At 40.8% G+C, this 21,035-nt stretch overlaps 1 protein-coding gene across 1 annotated transcript in view; it reads right to left on the reverse strand.

Moving 5' to 3' along the window:
- Window positions 1–497: 497 nt before the first annotated feature.
- trabd2b (TraB domain containing 2B) overlaps window positions 498–21,035 on the reverse strand; it is a 71,633-nt gene continuing 51,095 nt past the window's right edge. The window contains exons 5-7 of the mRNA XM_078259084.1: window positions 5,995–6,091; window positions 2,885–3,175; window positions 498–1,368 (exon numbers count right to left, since the gene is read on the reverse strand). Coding sequence (XP_078115210.1) covers window positions 1,134–1,368; window positions 2,885–3,175; window positions 5,995–6,091 — 623 coding nt within the window. The 3' untranslated portion in view covers window positions 498–1,133. The remainder of the gene's footprint in view (window positions 1,369–2,884; window positions 3,176–5,994; window positions 6,092–21,035) is intronic.

Below are 21,035 nucleotides of genomic sequence, written 5' to 3' on the forward strand. Positions count from 1 at the left end.
TCTACAGCTAATTTCCAGCTGTAGTCTATAGATATCCTAAAATACAATGGTTAACAAATTAAAATAAATTACATTACATCTATAATGACAGCAGGCCTAAGCAAAAAGGATTAAGACATTCAAACAAGTGGCACACAAACAAGCAAGCACAGATGATGGCAAAGGCATTAAAGCAGTCCATGCAGTAAAAACAATACAAAGGAGAAAGGAGAGTAGTCACAGAGGCCACAAACAAAGGATGCACCTTCAGCTTTATAAATAGCCAATTTGTAATGTACACATGTCACGAACTTTTGCCCAATTACTGTAATTAATCAATATTACAAATAATAAGAATGTATAAGAATGCACATAGAGCGCAAACATGGGGGAATCTGTCTTTATTTATTGCTGGCTGTCTTTAGGAGGCTGCTGTAGATTTGATCTATTTGACTCTATTTTTCCTCCAACATTTGGCCATGAACATCCAACCCAAATGATCTGAACACTGGAAAAAAGTCTTGTTACACTTTATTAGTTCTCAAAGTTTATTTTTTTTTTATTTATCTTTAAAAAGCAAGAAAATATACTCTTTTCTTCCAGAAATAATAAATATACAATTTTCTTTATGAACAAAATTCACAATTTACAAAAAAGTGGCAACTGAGTGCTCTACCTCCTACACAGTACTGTTTGACTGTAAGCATTCAACTCATTTATCACAGAGTTATAACTGGTATTAGTACGTCCTACTCTCATTATTAATGTCTTTTTCTTCTATACAGTATTACAGTTTTCATTAGAAAGTTCCACCTCACAAACTCTTCAGAATTACAGGTCTTCATTGTGCTAAGTTTGTTATTCTACCATAATACTTTCATCAGTTTTGAAGACTCCAACACAGTTCATTTGTTGCTTGTGTCATGGCTGAGATCTCTTCCACACATTTTGAGACTTGACAAGTTTTGTTAAGACTTGGGCAGGCTGGAGCTGATCCCTCCCTGTAGGTGGAGGCCGACAGCAGGCTTGGCCATTGTTATTCCATCTCTTTTCTGCATGTGCATGAATCCTTGTTTATCAGGTACATTCCACTGCTCTGGTATGGAGACAGTAGTGTCTGTTGTGTTTGTCTGTGAGATAACGCTGTCTTGTGGTCAGGAGGTAAACAGCATGTGTGATAGAAGCCAGGCTAAAATACAAGCAAGTGTGAGTGTGCTGTGGACTGAGGCTGGCTGCGCGGAGCTGGGGTTGGGCGGAGTAGAGGAAGCTGGGCTGGGATGTTGCTCTGTGGCGGAGATTTCCATCCGTCTGTGCTGCTCTTGATGGGTCAGCGGAGGCTCCACTGTCACATAGCCATTTATTATCCTCACATTAGGTTGTGGAGTAGTGCTGCAGGAAAGAGGACACAAGATATCAGGGTTTAGCTTGCAACTATGATCAAACAGAAAAAAACAGCACTAATGTTAATTTTACAATCTTTAAACAAAAATGCCAGAATGCACTGGTTCCAGCTTCTTAAATGTACTATACTTTTATACTTGCTAGTTGACCTTATGATCTGAATTATGCAAGAGTTGCCAGATATACAGTATGTTGTGCCACTTTATATACAAGTGCTCTAATGTATCTAATCAATTTTTGTTTTTTATCAAATATCTATATTCAAGTCTTCATGAATATCACTCCAGCAGCTACTTCCAAAAACTTTACAACACCTTCAGGTACTTTATAGAGCTGAATATCTTTCAAAGAGCTAAAAATCACTATAGCAGAGATGATGACTCGAGTCTGAGACTCGGACTCGAGTCGCACTTAAGTTGCACAAACAGCTGACTTCAGACTTGACTTGCGACTCAACCCAAAAGACTTCAGACATGACTCGGACTTGAGCTTCGAGACTCGTCAACAACCTGTTTTCATGCAATTATTGCTTTTTAAATCTAAATTCATTCATGTATTTCTATTTTCTTTTATTGGCGCATATACGTTGGATGTATTAGGGCATGTCCCCTGCCCTTTGCCATAATGTGCAACGTAACACATGCGCTATGCCTATGTGCGCGCACTCACATAAATGCATTGACGATGGCGACACCAAGTCCTCCTGGAGTTGTGCCTATTGTCATTAGTTTTGCTTTCAATAACTTCGTAAACAGTGGCAGTAAGCGAACAGCTACATGCATGGTGTGTGGCACCAAGATAAATGATGCCGGATCAACAACGTCGAACTTCATCAGGCATCTCAAAACGCACCCAGATAGGTCAGTCACTTGCTAATGTGAAAGAGACGTTAAATGTAGCATATATCGTCACAGGTAACAAGCTAACCATCGCAAAGTGTTGTGCTAATGCTGGGAACAGGCAAATTGTATCTTTATAGTTGTATCCATATGATGTGACAGACTTAGGTTAATATTTCACCAGGTTGTTGTTAAATAGCAATACGGAAAGTATCAGTTCTCACATGTTTGCACCATGGTTGGTGTATTAACTTTCAATACAGACACTGAAAAATGTAATGCATGATGAGGTTGGGCTTTACAGCCATTTAGTAACACAGACAAACATGTATTATTTGGTGCAGATACCAAAATGTTGAAAATACAGTTATGAAATTGAAACAGAGTTCTTAATTTGTGTTTCTTCAGATTGCATTGCATAGACCCCATAAAGTTATCCTATAATTGATTTTGATACTGTACTGTACGGATGGTAGCTACAGGACAAGCTTTGAATTCATAAGATTTAACAATACAGTGTTAGGGACAGATCAGATGGCCAGAGACTTGAGACTTGACTTGGACTTATGGCAAAAAAACTTGAGACTCGACTTGGACTTCCAAAAAATGACTTGTGAACATCTCTGCACTATAGTGATCAGATCAGCATACTGTAGGTATCTCACCTATCCCCAATGCGAACCCACAGGTCACTGAAGAGGCGGGGCCTCCCGTGGCCACGGTGAGCTTTGCGAGGCCTCTTGTGTCGTCCAAATTCCTCCAGCTGGCTCAGGCTGTCGGGGAGCAGAATATGAGGCAGCTCCTCGTCTCCGAGGCCGGGCATGTTCTCTGGGTCGTCCAGCTCTAGCTCCAGCTCCATGTCTGTTGGACTGGTCAGCCAGCTGTCGGGAGATATTGTGCTGGTGTCGGTGCCCTCTTCACTGGGCCGTGCTGCAGGCTCTTTAGCTGGTTTGCTCCTGGAGCAGGAAAAAAAAACATATAGGGAGGATATAGATAAGTTTATACTCATGAAAAGCCCACTCTGGTTTTTTTGACCATATGAATACTCAGTGTATTCAAAGTTTGACTTATAGATGGAAAATAAGCATTTTTGTGTCTGAGCTGATCGTAATTGAAACTATAAGACTGTTTCTCTTTTTGAATGTTATTGTTTGTGGTTTCTGACCACTTCATTGCTTTCCACTTATATTTCTTGACTTCAGTCAAGGACATGAACACCACATAGGACGCCTTGCCCTTTAAACGCTGCACGATTGGCAGAAATAAAAGTTAAAGAAAGTGGAAGTTGTAACTCGTGTGGCCGTACTGTTGCGTCAAAACTGACATCTGCCCAAAGCAGACCACCCAGAATCGCCAAAAAACTTTTGCCATGCTCCTCTTTCTTCCACCCATTACTCATACTTTCTCCTCTCTTGTTCTTTTTCCTGTCAATGTGGCTCGCATGTGACTTTGTGTTTTAAGGTAGGACATCAAAACGAACCAACTGTACACCTCATCTATGGGAGTTACCAAGGGCGTAACTTTGGGTTCAACATTAGGGGGGGGTTGAGGTATCCAATTTTGAGCAAAATTTTGAGAGTCAAACTTAATTTTTTGCATTCTGGTGATTTTTTCTGTAACAATTGGTGCCTTTTCTGCATCAATTTATGGTTGTGATGTCTTTATTTATAGAAAAGGAATTATAATAGGTTTTTGGGATGGGTTGCCAGGTTTTATTATTGGGGGGTTGTAAATTACACCTATGGGAGTTACACTGAAACAAGCAGTGAAAAGTCCAAAAATTCAGAATTTCCTATGTCGAACTTTTATTTACTATATTTCGATATTTGATATACTACTAAACATAATATGATGGATCGTAGGATGGATCATGATTTCCTCGGTTCACTAAAAATTAGTTAGGTCCCTCCGGTCATCATAAATTCAATGGTCTGCACTTCTACTTTTGCAGACATGGAACCCCCCTTCGGTCAGGGTGATGAGAGCTCCAGGCCTGCGGTCAAGCTACTGTGGAGCCAAACCCACCTCCAGTTTGCTCTGTCTGTCAGTCATATAATTGCTCTTAAAGACCTTTTGCAAATCGGTCCGAAACACTCCAGGTCTAACAGCTTTCATAAACACCTCTCATTCAGCCATCTTGTGGTGTTTTTCCTCGCCTGTCATGTTACCTTGTATCAGGGAGCTAAAAGTGTCTGTGCGCACATGTGTAAGTGTGTGGTCATGTGTGTGTGTGTGTGTGTGTGCGGCGAATGCGAGTGTTTTGTGACCACAGTAAGTCAGTCCACTTGTCAGCTTTAAAAACCAGAACCACTGGCTAAAGCCCACAACTCTGCAAACAGGGCGGAGGGAGATAGGGAGGTTGGGTCTTACAGCTGTAGTTTGCTGGGAGAAGTTCGTAAAATCCCCGGCTGAATGGATAGATGGGGATGTGGGATGTGTTTACTGTTTTTTTTTTAAAGGGATGCCCCTTGTTGTTTCCAATTCCGCCCTGATTCAAGTGGCTTTTGTTACTATTTTATGGGCTCATGGATCAACCCCCTAGGTGAGAGAGAAGCTCTGTGCCAAAAGAGTGCACGCACGCACGCACACACACACACACACACACACACACACACACACACACACACACACACAAACACACACAGAGTGAGATATTAGAAGGGATTGTAGAGTTTTTTTGTGAAGAATTGCTGCAGGATGCCAAGCATCTGTGGGAGTTTACAGTAAGTGTGTGTTCAACCCTGCTCCTTGGCACTGTGCATCCCTCCACTCACCCTGCGTACACATGCGTAAGTGTGTGTTTGTGTTGACCCGGCCGTGGTGCCAGTGGCTGCTGAGAACAGTCAGAACCACCACTGGCAGCTCGCCTTTGGCAGGCAGGGGAGAGAGGGGGGAAGGTGAGCGAGTTGATGAGGTATTAAAGGATTCCTGCATAGCCTTGCTTTATTTATTACAGAGCACAATTTGGACTGTATCTGCGTTGCACTTCAATAAATAAGGTTAAATAGCTCTAGACTCTAGAGAGAATAAGACAGATGTGGGCGGACGGAGTTGATGGATGTGCACATGTATCTGCACGCCTGCCAAAAACTAACAGTGCACAAATGTTTCACAGTCCATATTACCATAACATTAATGGTGTGATGCGAGCACAAAATCACACCCTCTTTTTTTTTTTTTTCATTCATCATCATCTCAGGATCTCAGGGTTTGAAGTGTAACCTGTGATTGATTACTGCACAAATAAAAGTAATACATCTTTTCTATTTTCATGTCGTCAGATGCAGTGTTGTCAAAGAATCATTGTGATTTTGTAGCCCAAAAAAAGTTTTTGCTGTATTTCTGCAGCATATTGTTCTTTGTAAGCACAACACATTAGTCAAATGGGTCCTTGACGTTCCACTTCCGGGATTGCTTCAGTGCCGCAGGAAATTCCGCCAGATCCATGTGTTTTCGTCGATGTCCGTTTCCTTCCGCTTTCTTTGTGTTGGAATTTTAAACTCTGGTTGATATATGAGGACTATGGTTAACTGCTCCTCAGATCTCTGCAGGGTAAATTGAGACAACTAGCTGCCCAATCTGAGTTTTCTCTCGCATGACTATTTTACAGCGGCTCCGTCTGGCGCTTAGCACCTCCCATGATGATTGTGATTGTTTTAAAGAAATGCCAATAAATCAGAGCACATTTTTCTCCCATCCTGGCATGCTGTGTGGACTAGCCAGACCCTCCTCTGATCGCAGCGTGTGGATGGTCTGGCAAAGCAAGACTACTCACTTTGTGACTGGCTCTTGGTGATCGGAGGGCACGTGGACGATCTCGTAGCCTTCCTGTCTCAGGATGTCCAGTACACTGTGGTTCCCCAGGAAGTGACCTAATAGTAGACAAAAGGCCAAAAGTCACGACAGATCAAAGAGCAGTAGGGCAATGTTCAAGCAAGTTCTTTTTTGCTGAGCACTCATTTTGTCTGTAGGACACCTGGATGGGGTTTCATAGAGAAACATTTTGATGCTAATAACAGCAACTTAAGTATTTATATGTATATATATCAAACATGCGGGCTCCGGCCCCACGCTGATAAAAGCTTCTTTTTATTTCTCCCATCAGTCGATAATCCTGCGTCACTCAACCCAGCAATAAGCTTTAATGTAGCCTGACATCATCCCCCGGTACACACACACACACACAAACAGAAGAATTCATATTTGTGCACTTGCAAAAAATGTGCACACCCGCAGGAATTCACACACTCACACACCTCAGCTCTCTCCTGCAGCTTATTAACAACACGTTGACATTATTCCAGCCTCTAACTCGCATTTTTTGTCAGGGCCTTCTGCTCCCACTCAGCTCCTCACCCCCTGCCAATTTTATCATTATAATGTTCCTGATCATTCCTGAGAGTCAAAGAAAGAGGCACGCGGTGTTACACTTTCTTGGCAGCCAAGTTCAAAGACAGCGCCGGGATAGGCTGCAGAGTGAGTGGAGGCTTCTAACAACAGAGTGTCGGTGAGTTCAGTGGGGATTACACAGAGGGGAGAGTGTGAGTTTTTGTCTGGGTGAAGGTGGGTGTATGTATTTGTGTGTGTGTGTGTGTGTGTGTGTGTGTGTGTGTGTGTGTTCTTGTTTTGCTATACTTATGCAGACTAAATATCCTCACAATTGCAGAAGTGAGGATTCTTATCCTTGTTTTTGTAAGAACTTTTTCTGGGTTAGGGTAAATTAGATCCCTTCAAATTCAATAGAAAAACCCACAAAATTAAGACATGTATTTCCATAAAACTTGGTACACACATGTCCCCCTCAGGATGAATTGTAACAATGTGATCCCTTAACCTTTTCTCTAGCGCCACCCTTCAGGGCAACATTTCAATTTGTCCAATACTTTGGGGTTTGTTTTGACCAAATGCCTGCAACACTAATTACACTCCTATCACCCTTAGCTGTACACTGTATTTAGTGCTAATTAGAAAATGTTAGCATGCTAAAACGCATGATGATAAACTATATATATATATATATATATATATATATATATATATATATATATATATATATATATATATATATATATATATATTATATCTGATTAACATGAGCATGTTAGCATTGCCATTGTGTGTGCATTGATGTGTCTAAGTACAGCCTCACAGAGCTGCTAGCATGTCTGTTCTTAGTCTATCACATAATATCACATTTTGCAAATGTATAAGTAGCCAGCCTGTGATGCCATGCATGCTTGGGGGAAAACTGCAAACGGTGTACTCTATGGTTGACATTACATATACATTAAGTAGTAGCATATACTACTAAAGTTAAAAGATAATAATATAAGAGAAAATTACTGCTAAAATGTATACACTCCAAAATGTCCCACTACACAAATTCTCCTCTCTTACATTCTTCTCTCTTTTCTTTCATCCCTTTCTCCTCACAAGACGCTGGGGCCAAAGTCAGCTCACAGTGACCGCATGCTGACAGATTCAAACACCCTCATATCTGTGTCAAGCAGCTATTTCATTCATTTCTGCAGGCCGGGGGCAGAGAAGAACACCCCCTGTGTATTCAGCCGGGTGTGAGGTCAAGCTGACTTGATTTCCTCTGCTCTACTGTCATCCATAACACACTCAGACCGAGCAGTGTGTTTGTTTGTTTGTTTGTTTGTATGATGAAATTATAGTTTTTCTTTGCAGCTGGCAGACGACCACATGTTTTTCATTTATAAGACACACCTGCTCTAAATCTGACATTCTTAAGGCGTTCAATCTGCTGAGTATCCCCTTCAGTATACCCACTATCCCATTTGTTGTTCACATGATCCTTTAAACATGCACCCACTCCTTAAACAACCTACTGTGTCCACAAACAAACAGGCCAGCAATGCAAACACTTTAGTCTGCAACACAGGGCTAAAAACAGACACGAATAAACGAAACAAAACAGCTACAAACATACACTTATGCCTTTCACACACAACACACACAAGCAAAGGGTAAAAAACACTACTTCTCAAATGTTGGTAACTTGATGTTTGAACCTAAATTGAGGGATTTCCCCATGAGTTGGCATAATTTGTCAAACAAACAAAAATGTTTATCTCAGTTCCTAAAAATTTTGACTTTTGGAAAAACGTTTATTCACAAGCTTTTCATCTGACAACAGTGGCATGTGTATTGTTTGTTTCTTTGTGGTTTTGTGTTTTTGAGATAATAGCTCTTTCCATACAGATGACTCTGTGTGTGTGTGTGTGTGTGTGTGTGTGTGTGTGTGTGTGTGTGTGTGTGTGTGTGTGTGTGTGTGTGTGTGTGTGTGTGTGTGCATGCGGGCGGGCTAGTGTGTTTGTTTTTGGACTATCCAGACAGTAAACAGTGTGGTGCCTCTGAAGCAGAGAGCAGGCCCAACAAACAGCTCCATTAGCCAAGACGTAATGAGAGGTCAGCTGAGTCCTAATCGCTCCCCTGCTGCATGGTGCGCTCGTAGGCTGACTGCAGTGGTAGTACACTGCAAAACATGCTTGTGCTGTGTGTGTGAAAGTTACTTATAGGATGGCATTTTGTATACAAATATTTGTCACTTGATTTGATATTTTCTGATGTAAACACCACAGCTTTCAGCAGCAAGAGCAAGAAGCCTTTCAAAATCCGCCACAGGAAGTGATCTCATTACTTCTTTTTATCTAAAGCGAGTAAAAGAGGAACAATGAACGTCATCATGAAGAAAGCAAAATATAATTTACAGAAAGCTATGTCCAAATGCCATACTACCTACATATTATACAGTATTTAGCACCTGCTATATACTGTATTTTAAATGTAATGTTTTCTACAAACAGACTTTAATAGAACATTGATGACTTTGGAAGGCCTCTGCCAATTACATTTAACAATGAGGAGGCAAAATATTTTTCTAAAGACATAATACTTTTTTTCCCCCTAGTGCTGTATCACCATTGTTTTGATGTTTTGCAGCTGTGAGCAGTTCCTCTATTTCCATGATTAGTGTTTTTAGGGTTATGTTTAGGCACTCACTCAGAGCCTTTGGTTAAGGTTAGGGAAAGATCGCGGTCTTGGTTAAATACTGAAAAGGGGACTTGAAGCACGAGGCAGGACATGTTTACTTACTTCTTAATGTTTAATCGAAACCACAATTTTTTCCTAACCTTAATCAATGAGAGTTGGTTGCCTAAACCTAACCACGCACTGGACTTAAGATGCTCCGAAGTGTATTGTCCCACTGACAGCAGTTCAGTGGGACAATACATCAACAGCACACACAAAATTCAAGCGTCTTCAAGTACTGACATTTTTGAGGATACTTAACTATTATTTTCCAGTGTGAACTACATACTCAAAGCTTACTTACTATTAATATGGAATTGGGACATAGGGACACAGCTTCAGTCTTTATCATCATGTACTGTACGTCACAGTGTTTAATATTCAGAGTGTTCTGTGGTTTAGTTTAAGACAGAAGTAATGTAACTTGTGGTAATGTGGCTTCAAACCACTTACAACCACTTTCACACGTCACCCAACTCTCTGGTCTTTCTTACAGCTCTGCTGTCATCACTCTAATAAATCAGATATGCCTTAAATATTTTCTTTGCTAAAAAAAAACTAAAAAAGATTCAGTTTTAAGTAGGAGACTTTTTGCAGTCACAGTGTGTACACTACCTTACAGGGTGTTTCCCCTCCTGCGGCTCCTGAGAGCAGAGTTAATGACCCAGTTACTCGTTTAATAACCTCTCCATCCTGATTTCCACTTACAGTAGCGACTTAATGTCCTCTACTTCTCCCCCTGTCTGTCTGTGTTTACTGTAGCCACCTTTTGTCTCCAGGCCTATCTCTTTATCTGTCTGGCTTTCAAGACTTAATCATGTCTTTTTAAAGCGTCTGTGCACGTTGCGTTGTCACTGTGGCTCTGTCTTCCATCCTCTATATGTTTGACTTTCTGTCTGTTAGTTTTTCCTCCGATGCCAGTTTGGGTATGAAGGCATTAGTTTTTTGCAAACGGAGTTGTTCCAGCATGTCTCTCTGGTTGCCACTCGGACTCGACTCCAGCCATGTCAGCACCTCTGGGGCCTGCACTCCTTCTATCTCTCTAGCTCTCTTTTCCCTCTCTCCATCATAGACTCAGTCTCACCATGAATCCCTTTATGTCTATTCATCCCTTTCTTTCTGCATTCCTCTGCACAACCTCTGAAGTGCAAAGACAAGCTGGTAGTAGTGCAGGAGGAGAACGGAAACGAGAATGGAAGCCAGTTAAGCATTAAAGAGTGGTCCAAAAAATGAGGAAAACTCACAGGAAGAGAATTATGTTTTTTTTTTCTTCAGTTTTGCACAAACAAATGTGTTTGCAATTACACTGTGTAAACAATGGATCAACTGATGCGCGCTTGTGGTTTTAAAACATCCCACATGGCTTGCAAGCAGACCACCTCATATGAAAACTGCAATCAGCACAAACAGTAAGAAAACGAAGAGAGAAAACATGATAGAGGAGAGTAGAAATGGGCAGTTTAGTAGTGGATAAAAGAGGAAGGACACAGACAGGCTAGATGGATATGGAGATAATGTCTGATTATGTTTCTATGTAGGTTAACTGTATGTTTATTGTGTGTTTATGTGCGATGTGTTGCCATTTCGTTTCTCTTGAATGCCCAAGATGAATTTCTCCTATAGGAGACAATAAAGGCTTATCTTATCTTATCGTATCTTATGGAGAATGGCTTGAGGGAGTGAATAGAGGTGGAGATGGAGGATAGATGGAGAGTGTGATCAGAGGGCGAGGAGGGTTGCATTGACGTACATTCTCCACCCAGCCAGAATGCATGCTGGGTGCTGTTGCTACATTATGGCCCAAATAAACACAAGCTGTTGCCTTCCAGCCATTTGAACAACAGATGGATGAGCGATGAGAAGATGAGGGAAAAGAGAGAATACAGTGAAGAGAGAACCCCGGTGAACTGAGAGGAATAATTAAATCTACGTTATAGTTGACAAGCGTGTGTTCCTCTTTAGATTTGTTTGGAAACGTGTTCCAGTGTGAGTGTGTGCGCAGGCTGAGACGATGGGGAAAATGTCTCTCTTCTCCATTTGTTTGTGTGTGTAGGTGTCAACTGGGTGACAAATTAAAGGAAAAATGTCAGGTGTTGGTGTTGGTCAAGTCAAGTCAACTTTATTGTTATGCATGTATGTCATGTATGTCTGTATGTCTGCAGTAAGTGCCAGACATACAGAGCAATTGAAAATACGTTTCTCTCCGACCCACGGTGCAATAAGGACATGTACAATATAGTATACTATTTAAAAAAAAGATAAGAAATATATACAAATAAGATAAAGAAAGATCAGTTAAATATACAATTAAAAAGATAAGTAATATGTACAATACAGTAATACATTCTAAATGTCGAGTCTCTAACCTTTACTGAAGTGATGATGAACACCATTCTTTCATAAAATACTCCCTCATTTGGTGTTTTGATGCTGCTGGTGGTGGAGAATGCTGCCTACCACGTCAGTCTAAAATCTCCCGTAGTTGTTTAATTGAACGTTTTCTAAACCCTGCTCCCAACTGTCCAATCATAGCTTAGCAACCGTACCTCGCCTATCTGCAATCCTGCTTTGGAATTCTCCACATGTCGAACCATATACATGGGGCTCAAATAAGAGCGATGCTCGGTATATCAACAGTTTGAAGGCTGGTGTTGTTTTTATTGCCTTTCCAAAACACGAGCAAAATGATGTGGTCAATAACATTTATTGGTTACAGGTTATGTTAAACAAATATCTGTCCAGGACTAAAATATCCAACTTGTGGCATAGGCCAATTATCAGACAATAGGTCCCTGGGCATGCATGTATAAAAGCGCTGCAAAGAATCTACTGCATGACCATGCAGTTGTAGGCCCATGTTATGTGATGGAGGGGCCCTATTCAGACAGATCAGGGGTGGATGTTTAGGCTATTCCTTCTGTTTTTTAGTAAGACTTTTGGGGTTCTGTTATTGACATGAAAGCCTATGCGACAGAAAATGCAAAGTTAATAACAGCGACATCAGGCAGAGGCTCTGGCTTAGGGGTCCCCTGAGCCCTTGGGCCCCTGGGCCTGGTAGGCCAGTTTGATAATCTACCCATACCCTGTGGGAGCCAAAATGCTACTATATGAGAGTTTTAAGTAACAATAACAGCTCTGTCCTTCCTTTTACTTGGTTTGGAGTTTACACTCCAGCAACTCCAGCTAAACCTGCGTCACATGGACACGTGGTCTTTTAGCATTATATCATGATTCACGTGCATATTTAAAACCATTTTACAAGGTTCTCGTTGTAAATCAAATCAGCTCGATCAGCTGGAGATTGAGTTTTTCACCAGCTCTGACATAAGCATTAGCTTACTCTTGCTTGCTACAGCTGATAACATGTGCTATGGACAGTTGGCATTTCAGCCAAAAATAATCAATGGTCGTCGTCTGGAAATAAGAAGCCTACTTTTATGTACTTCTGTGTGAAATCAAAGACCCACTGCACATTTCGAGTGGTAAATTTGCCACCTTTAGGGTCGTTAACTACATACAGTATGTGCCATGAGAGAACAAAAAACTTGACAGGCGTAGCAACTATAACTCAGTGGAACGGGGCTTAGCGAAGGGTCAATTGGGTAAAGATCGGGTGATTGCAAAGGCTGCATCATTTTCATATTCATCAAAATCAGTTTAGTCACTCCTCATGCCTTGTTTGGAAGCATCTACATTTGTTAGGATTCCATTAATTTATTCAGGCTTTCTTTTAACCCTCATGTTGTCCTCGGGTCAAATTTGAACCGTTTTCAAAGTTTTTTTATAACAGAAAATATGGGACGTCGAAATAAGCGTTGAAAATGTAAAAAAAAACGACAAATGTTAGGAAAAGCAACAAAAACAATGAAAAAACTGTCAAACGTCAAAAAAAGTGCCCAAAACATTGAAAAAGTCAAAAAAACGTTGGTAAAAAGACACAAAAACATTGGAAAAAAAAAACTTTGAAAAAAGCAACTTAAACAACAAAAGGGTTTTTTCATGTTGGATGGGAAGTGTGAGTTGTTTACTTGTAACAGTGGTGGGTGCACGTGTATTTGTGTACCTGTATTTTGGTAAATGTCTCTCTCTGACTTATCCTGCGTAGCACTACCACTTTTTCCTTTAACAACATATGAGTAATGCAACAAAGATTTTAATAGGCTCAGCATCCCCGCGCCTTGCTGTGCATTTCCATTTCCAGTTTTACAATACTGGGATCCCTCTATAAATCACACAGCAGCCTTTGGATTAACAGAGTGGAGCCGGAGAAACAACTACCCACGGCACTTCAGAAATACTTGAACCATTGCCTTGAAAACAGAGCAGCGCTTTCACTTGATGTGTAAATTTGACCAGGCAGGATGGTAAATTCCACCTCTCAGTGCGGGTGCACCTGGGTTTGTAATAATGGCAATCTGGAGTCTTCCCTCTCAACCATCAACATCTCTCACTTATTCCTCATCTCCATAATGACTTCACTTCCAATGTATGTGGCACGAGGTCTGTCTGCCTCTGCCTATGTGTTACAAGTGATGGCTGTTGATGGGGCTGTTTACGTCCAAGTTCTGGTCGCAGTTCTGGTCAAATACGGCGATCAAGGAAGGGGATCAGATCCAGAGGCCGACTGCTGCATGCGGTTGACCTGACACCGTTTCATGTCAGAAAGGCTGGAGGCCGGGCTCAGTGGTTCAGCGTTAGAAGTTTTAAAGTGATTCCCCACATTTAAATATTTATACTGTGTGAGCTTGCCGCTGCAGTCTGCAAAGCTCTCATGGTGGGTAGAGAGAAAGTGGAGAAAGTAAATGAGGTGAGGGAAGAACAGAAAGGTGCAGAGAGGGAAAGAGAGAAAGTGGAGGAGGAATACAAAGGAGCAAAGAAATGGAGAGAGGAAGGGAGCTGAGCTGAGTGAAGCTAACAAAATTAATTGAAAATTGCCCCCATTGTTTGTTTTTGTTCCTGTCAGCTGCTTTACCATTTCTTCCTGCTTGGGGCAAGAGGTGTATAGAGAGCAGCTGGTCAATAGTGGAGAAGGACACACACACACACACACACACACACACACACACACACACACACACACACACACACACACACACACACACACACACACACACACTTGGTATTCTAACAGAGCTCTGTCTCATGGCAGTCTTTATCTTTCTCATCTCATTCTTGCACTGTCAGTTCATTTCCTCTCCTCCACCCTTTAGTTAAAGTTGCAGTTAAGAAGGAGGCTCATTGAGTTTTCGTGTGCAGTAGAAAGTAATTGCAGACTTCCTTTAAATATAAAATACAAATGCTTACATGCGTGTCATCTTGTGTATGTGTTTTAAAGGAGCCCATATTTGTGTGTGCATGTGTCGGTGACGTGGCATGTGTGTGTTGCTGGCATACATTACACAGACATGCTGCCAGCGGGCATGAGCTCAGAGATAAAAGTAAGTGTGTAGGCATGTGGTTGTGTATGTAGCTTGCTTGTGTATACACGTGAGTGTGCGTCTGTGCTGGCAGAAACCAATGTTTCACATCAGTTGTTTCTCGGGACCAGAGGCCAGCTGGTTTTTATTCTTACCATTTAATCAAGGTCTGAGTTACACCTGGGACACCAGGTGAATGCAATTAACTACCAAGTAGGAAAACCAGCAGTACACTAGATCCCAAGAAGTGAACCTTTGTATTGTATTCTTTGGTCTACATAGTTTTTGCTGGGCAAGTTTGATGATCAAAAGATCAAAGCATACAAGATTGAAGCATCCATGTGTTTATGAAATGTAGCATTAAGCTTATTGGCTCTAAAAAGGCTATGAAATGTTCTTTCAGTTGCTAAATGAAGTGTGTAATCTTTGAACAAGCTAATGAGCTGTGTTGATTTCATTAGAGGTAGGAATTCAACCAGTGTAGCTAAGAGTTACCATAAGACATATTCACGCACACTTGCAGTTACATTCCTGAACATTTACAAAAGGACATAGCCTAACATGGGTAGGCTACCACAATATAGCTCATTCTTTTGTTACAGTAGTTACAAGGTATGTGTTCTTACAGCTCAAGTCAACTGCTTATATGGAGCATTCATCATAGAGAGAAAATCTCATGGATCCAGCATAAGCATAAAGGAAGAAGGTAAAATTATTATTATTATTATCAAATACTAGTAAATGGCCCTTTAATTAGTAACAAATTATTTTAAAAAAACTCACCTATTTTAGCTTCATCTATTTGTTAAATGTGTAAAAACAGCGCAATGTGTTTATGTGATTCAGATGGGATGCACATACTATATTGTACTTGCATTAGGCATTCGATAGATAGCAAAGTGAATTTGTGAAGTGTTTATTTGCATGACATTTCATTAAACTATATTATAAGGCCTCAATTCTTTCCAAACACAATGAAACATATCGTCTTGTCATTTCAAGATAGTGGACTTGCTATTATTCTTTTAAAAGGTATACAGCAAATAACTAAAAGTGTGCAAAATTTGACAATATGGTTTAAAATGTACACTGTTGTGTGCACTGTAAACATTCTGTAGGAGAAGGATGAGGAGAACAACTCCAATGATCCCACACAACTTCAAAATGTTAGATTTTTTTAATTTTTTACTCTTATGATAATTTAATGCGAGTACTGAAATGTGGAAATTACTTAAAATGCCCATTCCAAATTTGGACTACACACTATGTAGTGACACGCACACTGTTACCCTGCAGCAAACAATTTCAAACTACATTTAAATGTGTGCTAAGTCCAAACTGTCAGTAAGAAAGCACTAATTATATATCTCTATCTCTCCCTCCCTATCTGTCTTCTCCCCTGAGCAGAAGACAACACATGACACACACATGGCAACTCCGTCACTTAATAAAATGTTCCTGCTGGAGAAGACAGGGAGAAGATACAGAGCTAGACAGCAGTGAGGGGTGGCGTCAGTTTAATAAAGACAAGACAGCAGCAGAATGACAGAAAGGAGGGGCCAGAAAGATAGCATCTTAAACTGGCAGGCCATACAGAGAGACAGGTAGAAAGATGGAATTAGAGCTAAAGACAAACTGGAGAGCAGGCAGCAGACAGATGAGAAAAAGGGCTGAGAAAAGTAGATATGCACTAAGAGAGAGCCACGGAGACAAAGTGACATGCACGCCAAGCAGGCTCTCTCCCTCAGTCATCACTTCAACACCACAACACCACAAGCAACTGCAAAACATATGGGCTCGCTCTCCTGCACAATGGGCTATTATGGGCCTGTGCAGCAGAACATGCGCACAAAAAAACAACTTTCAGCAAACAGATCCAAAGTGGCTCAGACTTCAAAACAAACAATGCTACATGTGTATTTTTTGACAGTAACTACTCTTTTTAGCGATAAATATCTCTGCAGATCATATGACTTTGTGTCGCAAACATACAAAGACACGTGTATGTGTGTGTGTGTGTGTGTGTGTGTGTGTGTGTGTGTGTGTGTGTGTGTGTGTGTGTGTGTGTGTGTGTGTGTGTGTGTGTGAAGTTGTGTCTAGGCAGCGTCAGGAAATTCCATGGGATGTTTTCAATAAGGCCAGGCAGCGGCAGCCAGAGAACTGGCAAATGAAAACCTGCTGAAGCACACCACAGAGCTCCAACAACACACTGTCTATACACTCTGAGCGCTCCTTCACTCGTCAGCCCAAATGATAACTCTGTGTGTATGAAAATGACAGTGTGTGTTTGCTGTTTGCGTGTGATTGAGAGAGAGAGAGAGGGCGAACGAGAATGCATATTTTGCTGAATGAATGATGGAAAATCACACTGAGGCTTGTATCTGTTTACAATAGCAACAGAACAAGTGTCCAATGTGTGTACGACGTGTCTGTGAGCATGCTTTCCATCATCTGGTGCTGTAATTCTGGGAAACAGTGATGCATTCACTTGGCCTCACGAACATCGTCATGCTACGGTGGGTGCCTATGGTTGGTCCCCATTACATAATACTGATAGTGAACAGCAGTGACCACAGTGGTGTAAAGGAAAAGGATAACAGACTGTGAGGATACAGAGAGTTTGACATTTCCTTCCCATTTCCAGTCTTAATCTTAATCTTAATCGCTTATTGGCTGCTAGCTCTAGCTTCATATTTAACAGACAGCTATGAAAGTGATGTCAATCTTCTCATCTAATTCTCAGAAATACAGTGAATTAGCTTATTTAGCAAGATGTCAACAAGCTGACAGAAACACAGCGCTAATATTATCACCTCATAAAGTTGTTATGGCTAACGTGTCAGCAAATAGTTGCCTTACACGTCCAGCAGATGGAGAAATTTCATTTGACGTCATGTTTCTGGTAACCCAAAAAATGTCAATGAACGTCTAATACTCTGGTTTGGCTTCTACTAGGTAACGCCTGACAAAAATGACTTTAGCGGCTAACTTTATTCACTAGCTAATCGCTAAGTTTGCCTGTCTTTTGTTTGTTGCTAGGCTGGTAGCACACAGTTGTTTATCACTGAAAGAACTGATGCTGCTGCTTAAAAAAAAGACATAAGAGTAATGAGACTGAACCATGTAGGCTATTATATTTTTTAGGACTCAAAACAATACACCAAATTAACAAGCTACTGTAAATGAGGCTAAATAGCTGCCTAGAACTGCAGGATTAAATGATAAGGTTCATGACTGTGAGCAACTTATTTACATTACGTGTAGTCATTTAATACACTGGTAATAAAAAATACTGACTAGTCAAGTTTTACTGATGTATTGTAGGCTTACGGTAATGTACACTCACTGCATTAGAATTCAACTATTCCAAATATATAAGACTATATGACTGTAACATGTGAGACCGGGAGACTCAAGTTGATTGAGTTGCTTCTGTGGACCATCCACATCCAAAGTCTTGGCCCAACAGCGGGCTCCAGTAAGAGAGTAATACTGCTCAGTCAGTCCTGCCTGGGGTAATTCAATTATGCCTCCTGACTTTCACGTCTGTAATTCATACTAATAACCTGTTTAGTAAAAGTGAAGAAAATAAAGAATGTCTCTTACAACATGTGTGTGCATGCAGCTGTGTGCAGGATGGAGGAAAAATAGGGAAAGAATGAGAAACTGCTTTACAAAAGCATATATTTTGCACATAGTAAAAGTACTTATGCTGCAGGAAGGTGTAGGTGTACAGTGAGCGGAAACGGGAAGGCTGGGAAGTAAGGTGCTGAGCTCAGCAGAGATGGATTTCCTGCCTGAACCACTTTATACACACGTCAAATAGTTTAATTACCCTGTGAAAAAACTCCTGGGCCTGCCTATGACATCGGTAACTCTAGAGGGCCTTGACCTGAGCGCTGCCTTGGCTCTTTCCCGACAGTCATGTTTTCCTTCTGCGCTCTGGACATGGTTCACGCTGGAAATGAGGGGTCCAAGGGACAGGCAGCTAGAGGGGCCATTAATATTTATCTGTTGTATGGCAGAAATGCAACCTGATAAACACAAAAGCAGCCAGTTGACTCAAATATAGACATAAATAGACATAATTATAGTAACAGAGAGATCACTGGCATGTTGGACCAACAGCACCAGGATCATCACAAGTTATGATCATTCCATTTTATAATTCACAATAATATGCCATGTACTATGAGGTACATAGTATTGCTGCCTGCAGTTCACAAGTTAATGTGCTTTTTGAGATATGACCATATAGATTGAATTTTATGTGATCTTATTATTGAACGTCCACATTTGGCCTGAAAATGGCTGTTCTACATCTGATCTACATCTCCCCAGGCTGTATTTATTTAAAAATATGTCTGGACAATCTTAACCCTCACACCTCCTATACTCTTTTCTTCTCTTCACTCTAAATCTGCATTGTGGTTAGATTGTAATCAGAGTTTAAGCAGACTTCCTTTCACAAAGCAAGCCTGACCACTTCAACTACTTCTCTAAAATGTTGAAAAGCGCAGTCAGATTTCTGGGAGTCTGAGCGTGCACTTAATACGTCCTGGCATCATTGGATGATAAAATTTCATGGCTGGTTACGGCCAATGGGAAACTGGGACCAGCAGGGACAGTTACAGGACCGTAAAGACATGAGTCAGCGTCCTAAAGGCAGAAATAAGAGATGAGAGAAAGGAAGCTTTGTGATTAAAGCATGGGAGAGACTTTATTAAGGCTGATTTATGAAGCCTTTTACCTTTTGTTACATCTGCATCTAGACACATGTTGAGGGCCCAGTTTGTCCACTTATGTCTAATCAGCAGAGTGCATCTCTCTCTCTGCATGCATTTACAGGAAGATAGAAACTACTAGTAGGAGACGTGATGAGTGTGGCAGACAGATGTTCAGCTGGATTCACTATAAGAGTAGGACCACATTTGTGCTGGTAAATTAAAGAAAGATAAAGAAATGTGGTGGAAAAGATTTAGTTTTAATAACATGTATTCTAGATCTGCAATGAATTAGTGACAAGTTTTAACTGTGTGGTCATAAAATTTGAACTTTACATGGCATTGGAAAAAGCATACAACATCACAGTGAGTGGCTTACAGTCTTCTATTTTTTCAGTTGTTAGTTTCTTATTTAGAAGTATGTTTAATGACTTCCACTGCCACACTTTTACAAACCTCTCTAACCTCTCATTATCATTTGATCAGGAATTTAATCAGTAATTTTGCAGAATTGCAGTCTTTTTCAATCTTTTTGAAAACTAATTTTATATGCATTTATTTTTGTATTACTATTTTTTTTTTTATTTAGCTTCATAATTCTCCTTGAATGAACTAGAGGGCAGCCCCAGTAACTAGTTGTGTAATTTGCCTCTGTCATAGTAAATCAGACACTAATTACAGACAGATATAAAATTAACATTCTTAGTGTACGTAAATCTGGCCCTCATTGACTCTGTCTTCCTGAGGCCTTTACTGAGACTTCTGTGTCCTTGTGTGTGTGTGTGTGTGTGTGTGTGTGTGTGTGTGTGTGTGTGTGTGTGTGTGTGTGTGTGTGTGTGTGTGTGGATGTGCTAGTTTGTGCACACTATGAAGCATACAGGTGCACAAGTACTAAATGGATGTTTAAGTATGAATCCAAGTATGTGTGTGTGTGTGTGTGTGTGTGTGTGTGTGTGTGTGTGTGTGTGTGTGTGTGTGTGTGTGTGTGTGTGCGTGTGTGTGTGTGTGTGTGTATGTGTGTTTGTATGGCAGGCTATAACTGTAATGGTTCTTATCACTTCACACTAGCTGTCAGTTGTCTCGCACACAACACTGCAGCCTGTATGTGACCCCACACACATGTTTACTTCTAGTCTTTCCAGGCCAGGTGGACACACTGGTAAGCTAACGCATAGCTGCCATAATTGCATGCAATCTGGAAAACATGAGGCTGCATTACATACAGATTTTAATAGTAAATTGCAGCTGGCTTATGAGGCAAAACAGGTGACCGATGTACATGTAAAAGGTCAGTTTTATACAGGTGTTTAACACTGTTGCATACCATCACATCACTCAATCAATCTATTCCAAGTTGAAATGCTCGCAAGGAACTGTTTGTAATTGGCTTAATGTAAGCTGACAATGTCTGAGACATCCACAGTCACATATTCATCCACAGAAGATTTCTTGGCTGAACACCTTCCTTTTTTTCTCAGCACTGCCCTTCTAAACAGATGTATATATTCACATCCAGGAACTGCCCAGTAAAACATCAACTGTCATTTAATCATGTAACTCCCTCTCACAAGTCCAATTTAATGTTTACTTGCTGCTAACTTCTTTAAACTGAGCTCTTA

This window comes from Sander vitreus, chromosome 9 (genome assembly GCF_031162955.1).
Source record: "Sander vitreus isolate 19-12246 chromosome 9, sanVit1, whole genome shotgun sequence".
Taxonomy (NCBI): Eukaryota; Metazoa; Chordata; class Actinopteri; order Perciformes; family Percidae; genus Sander; species Sander vitreus.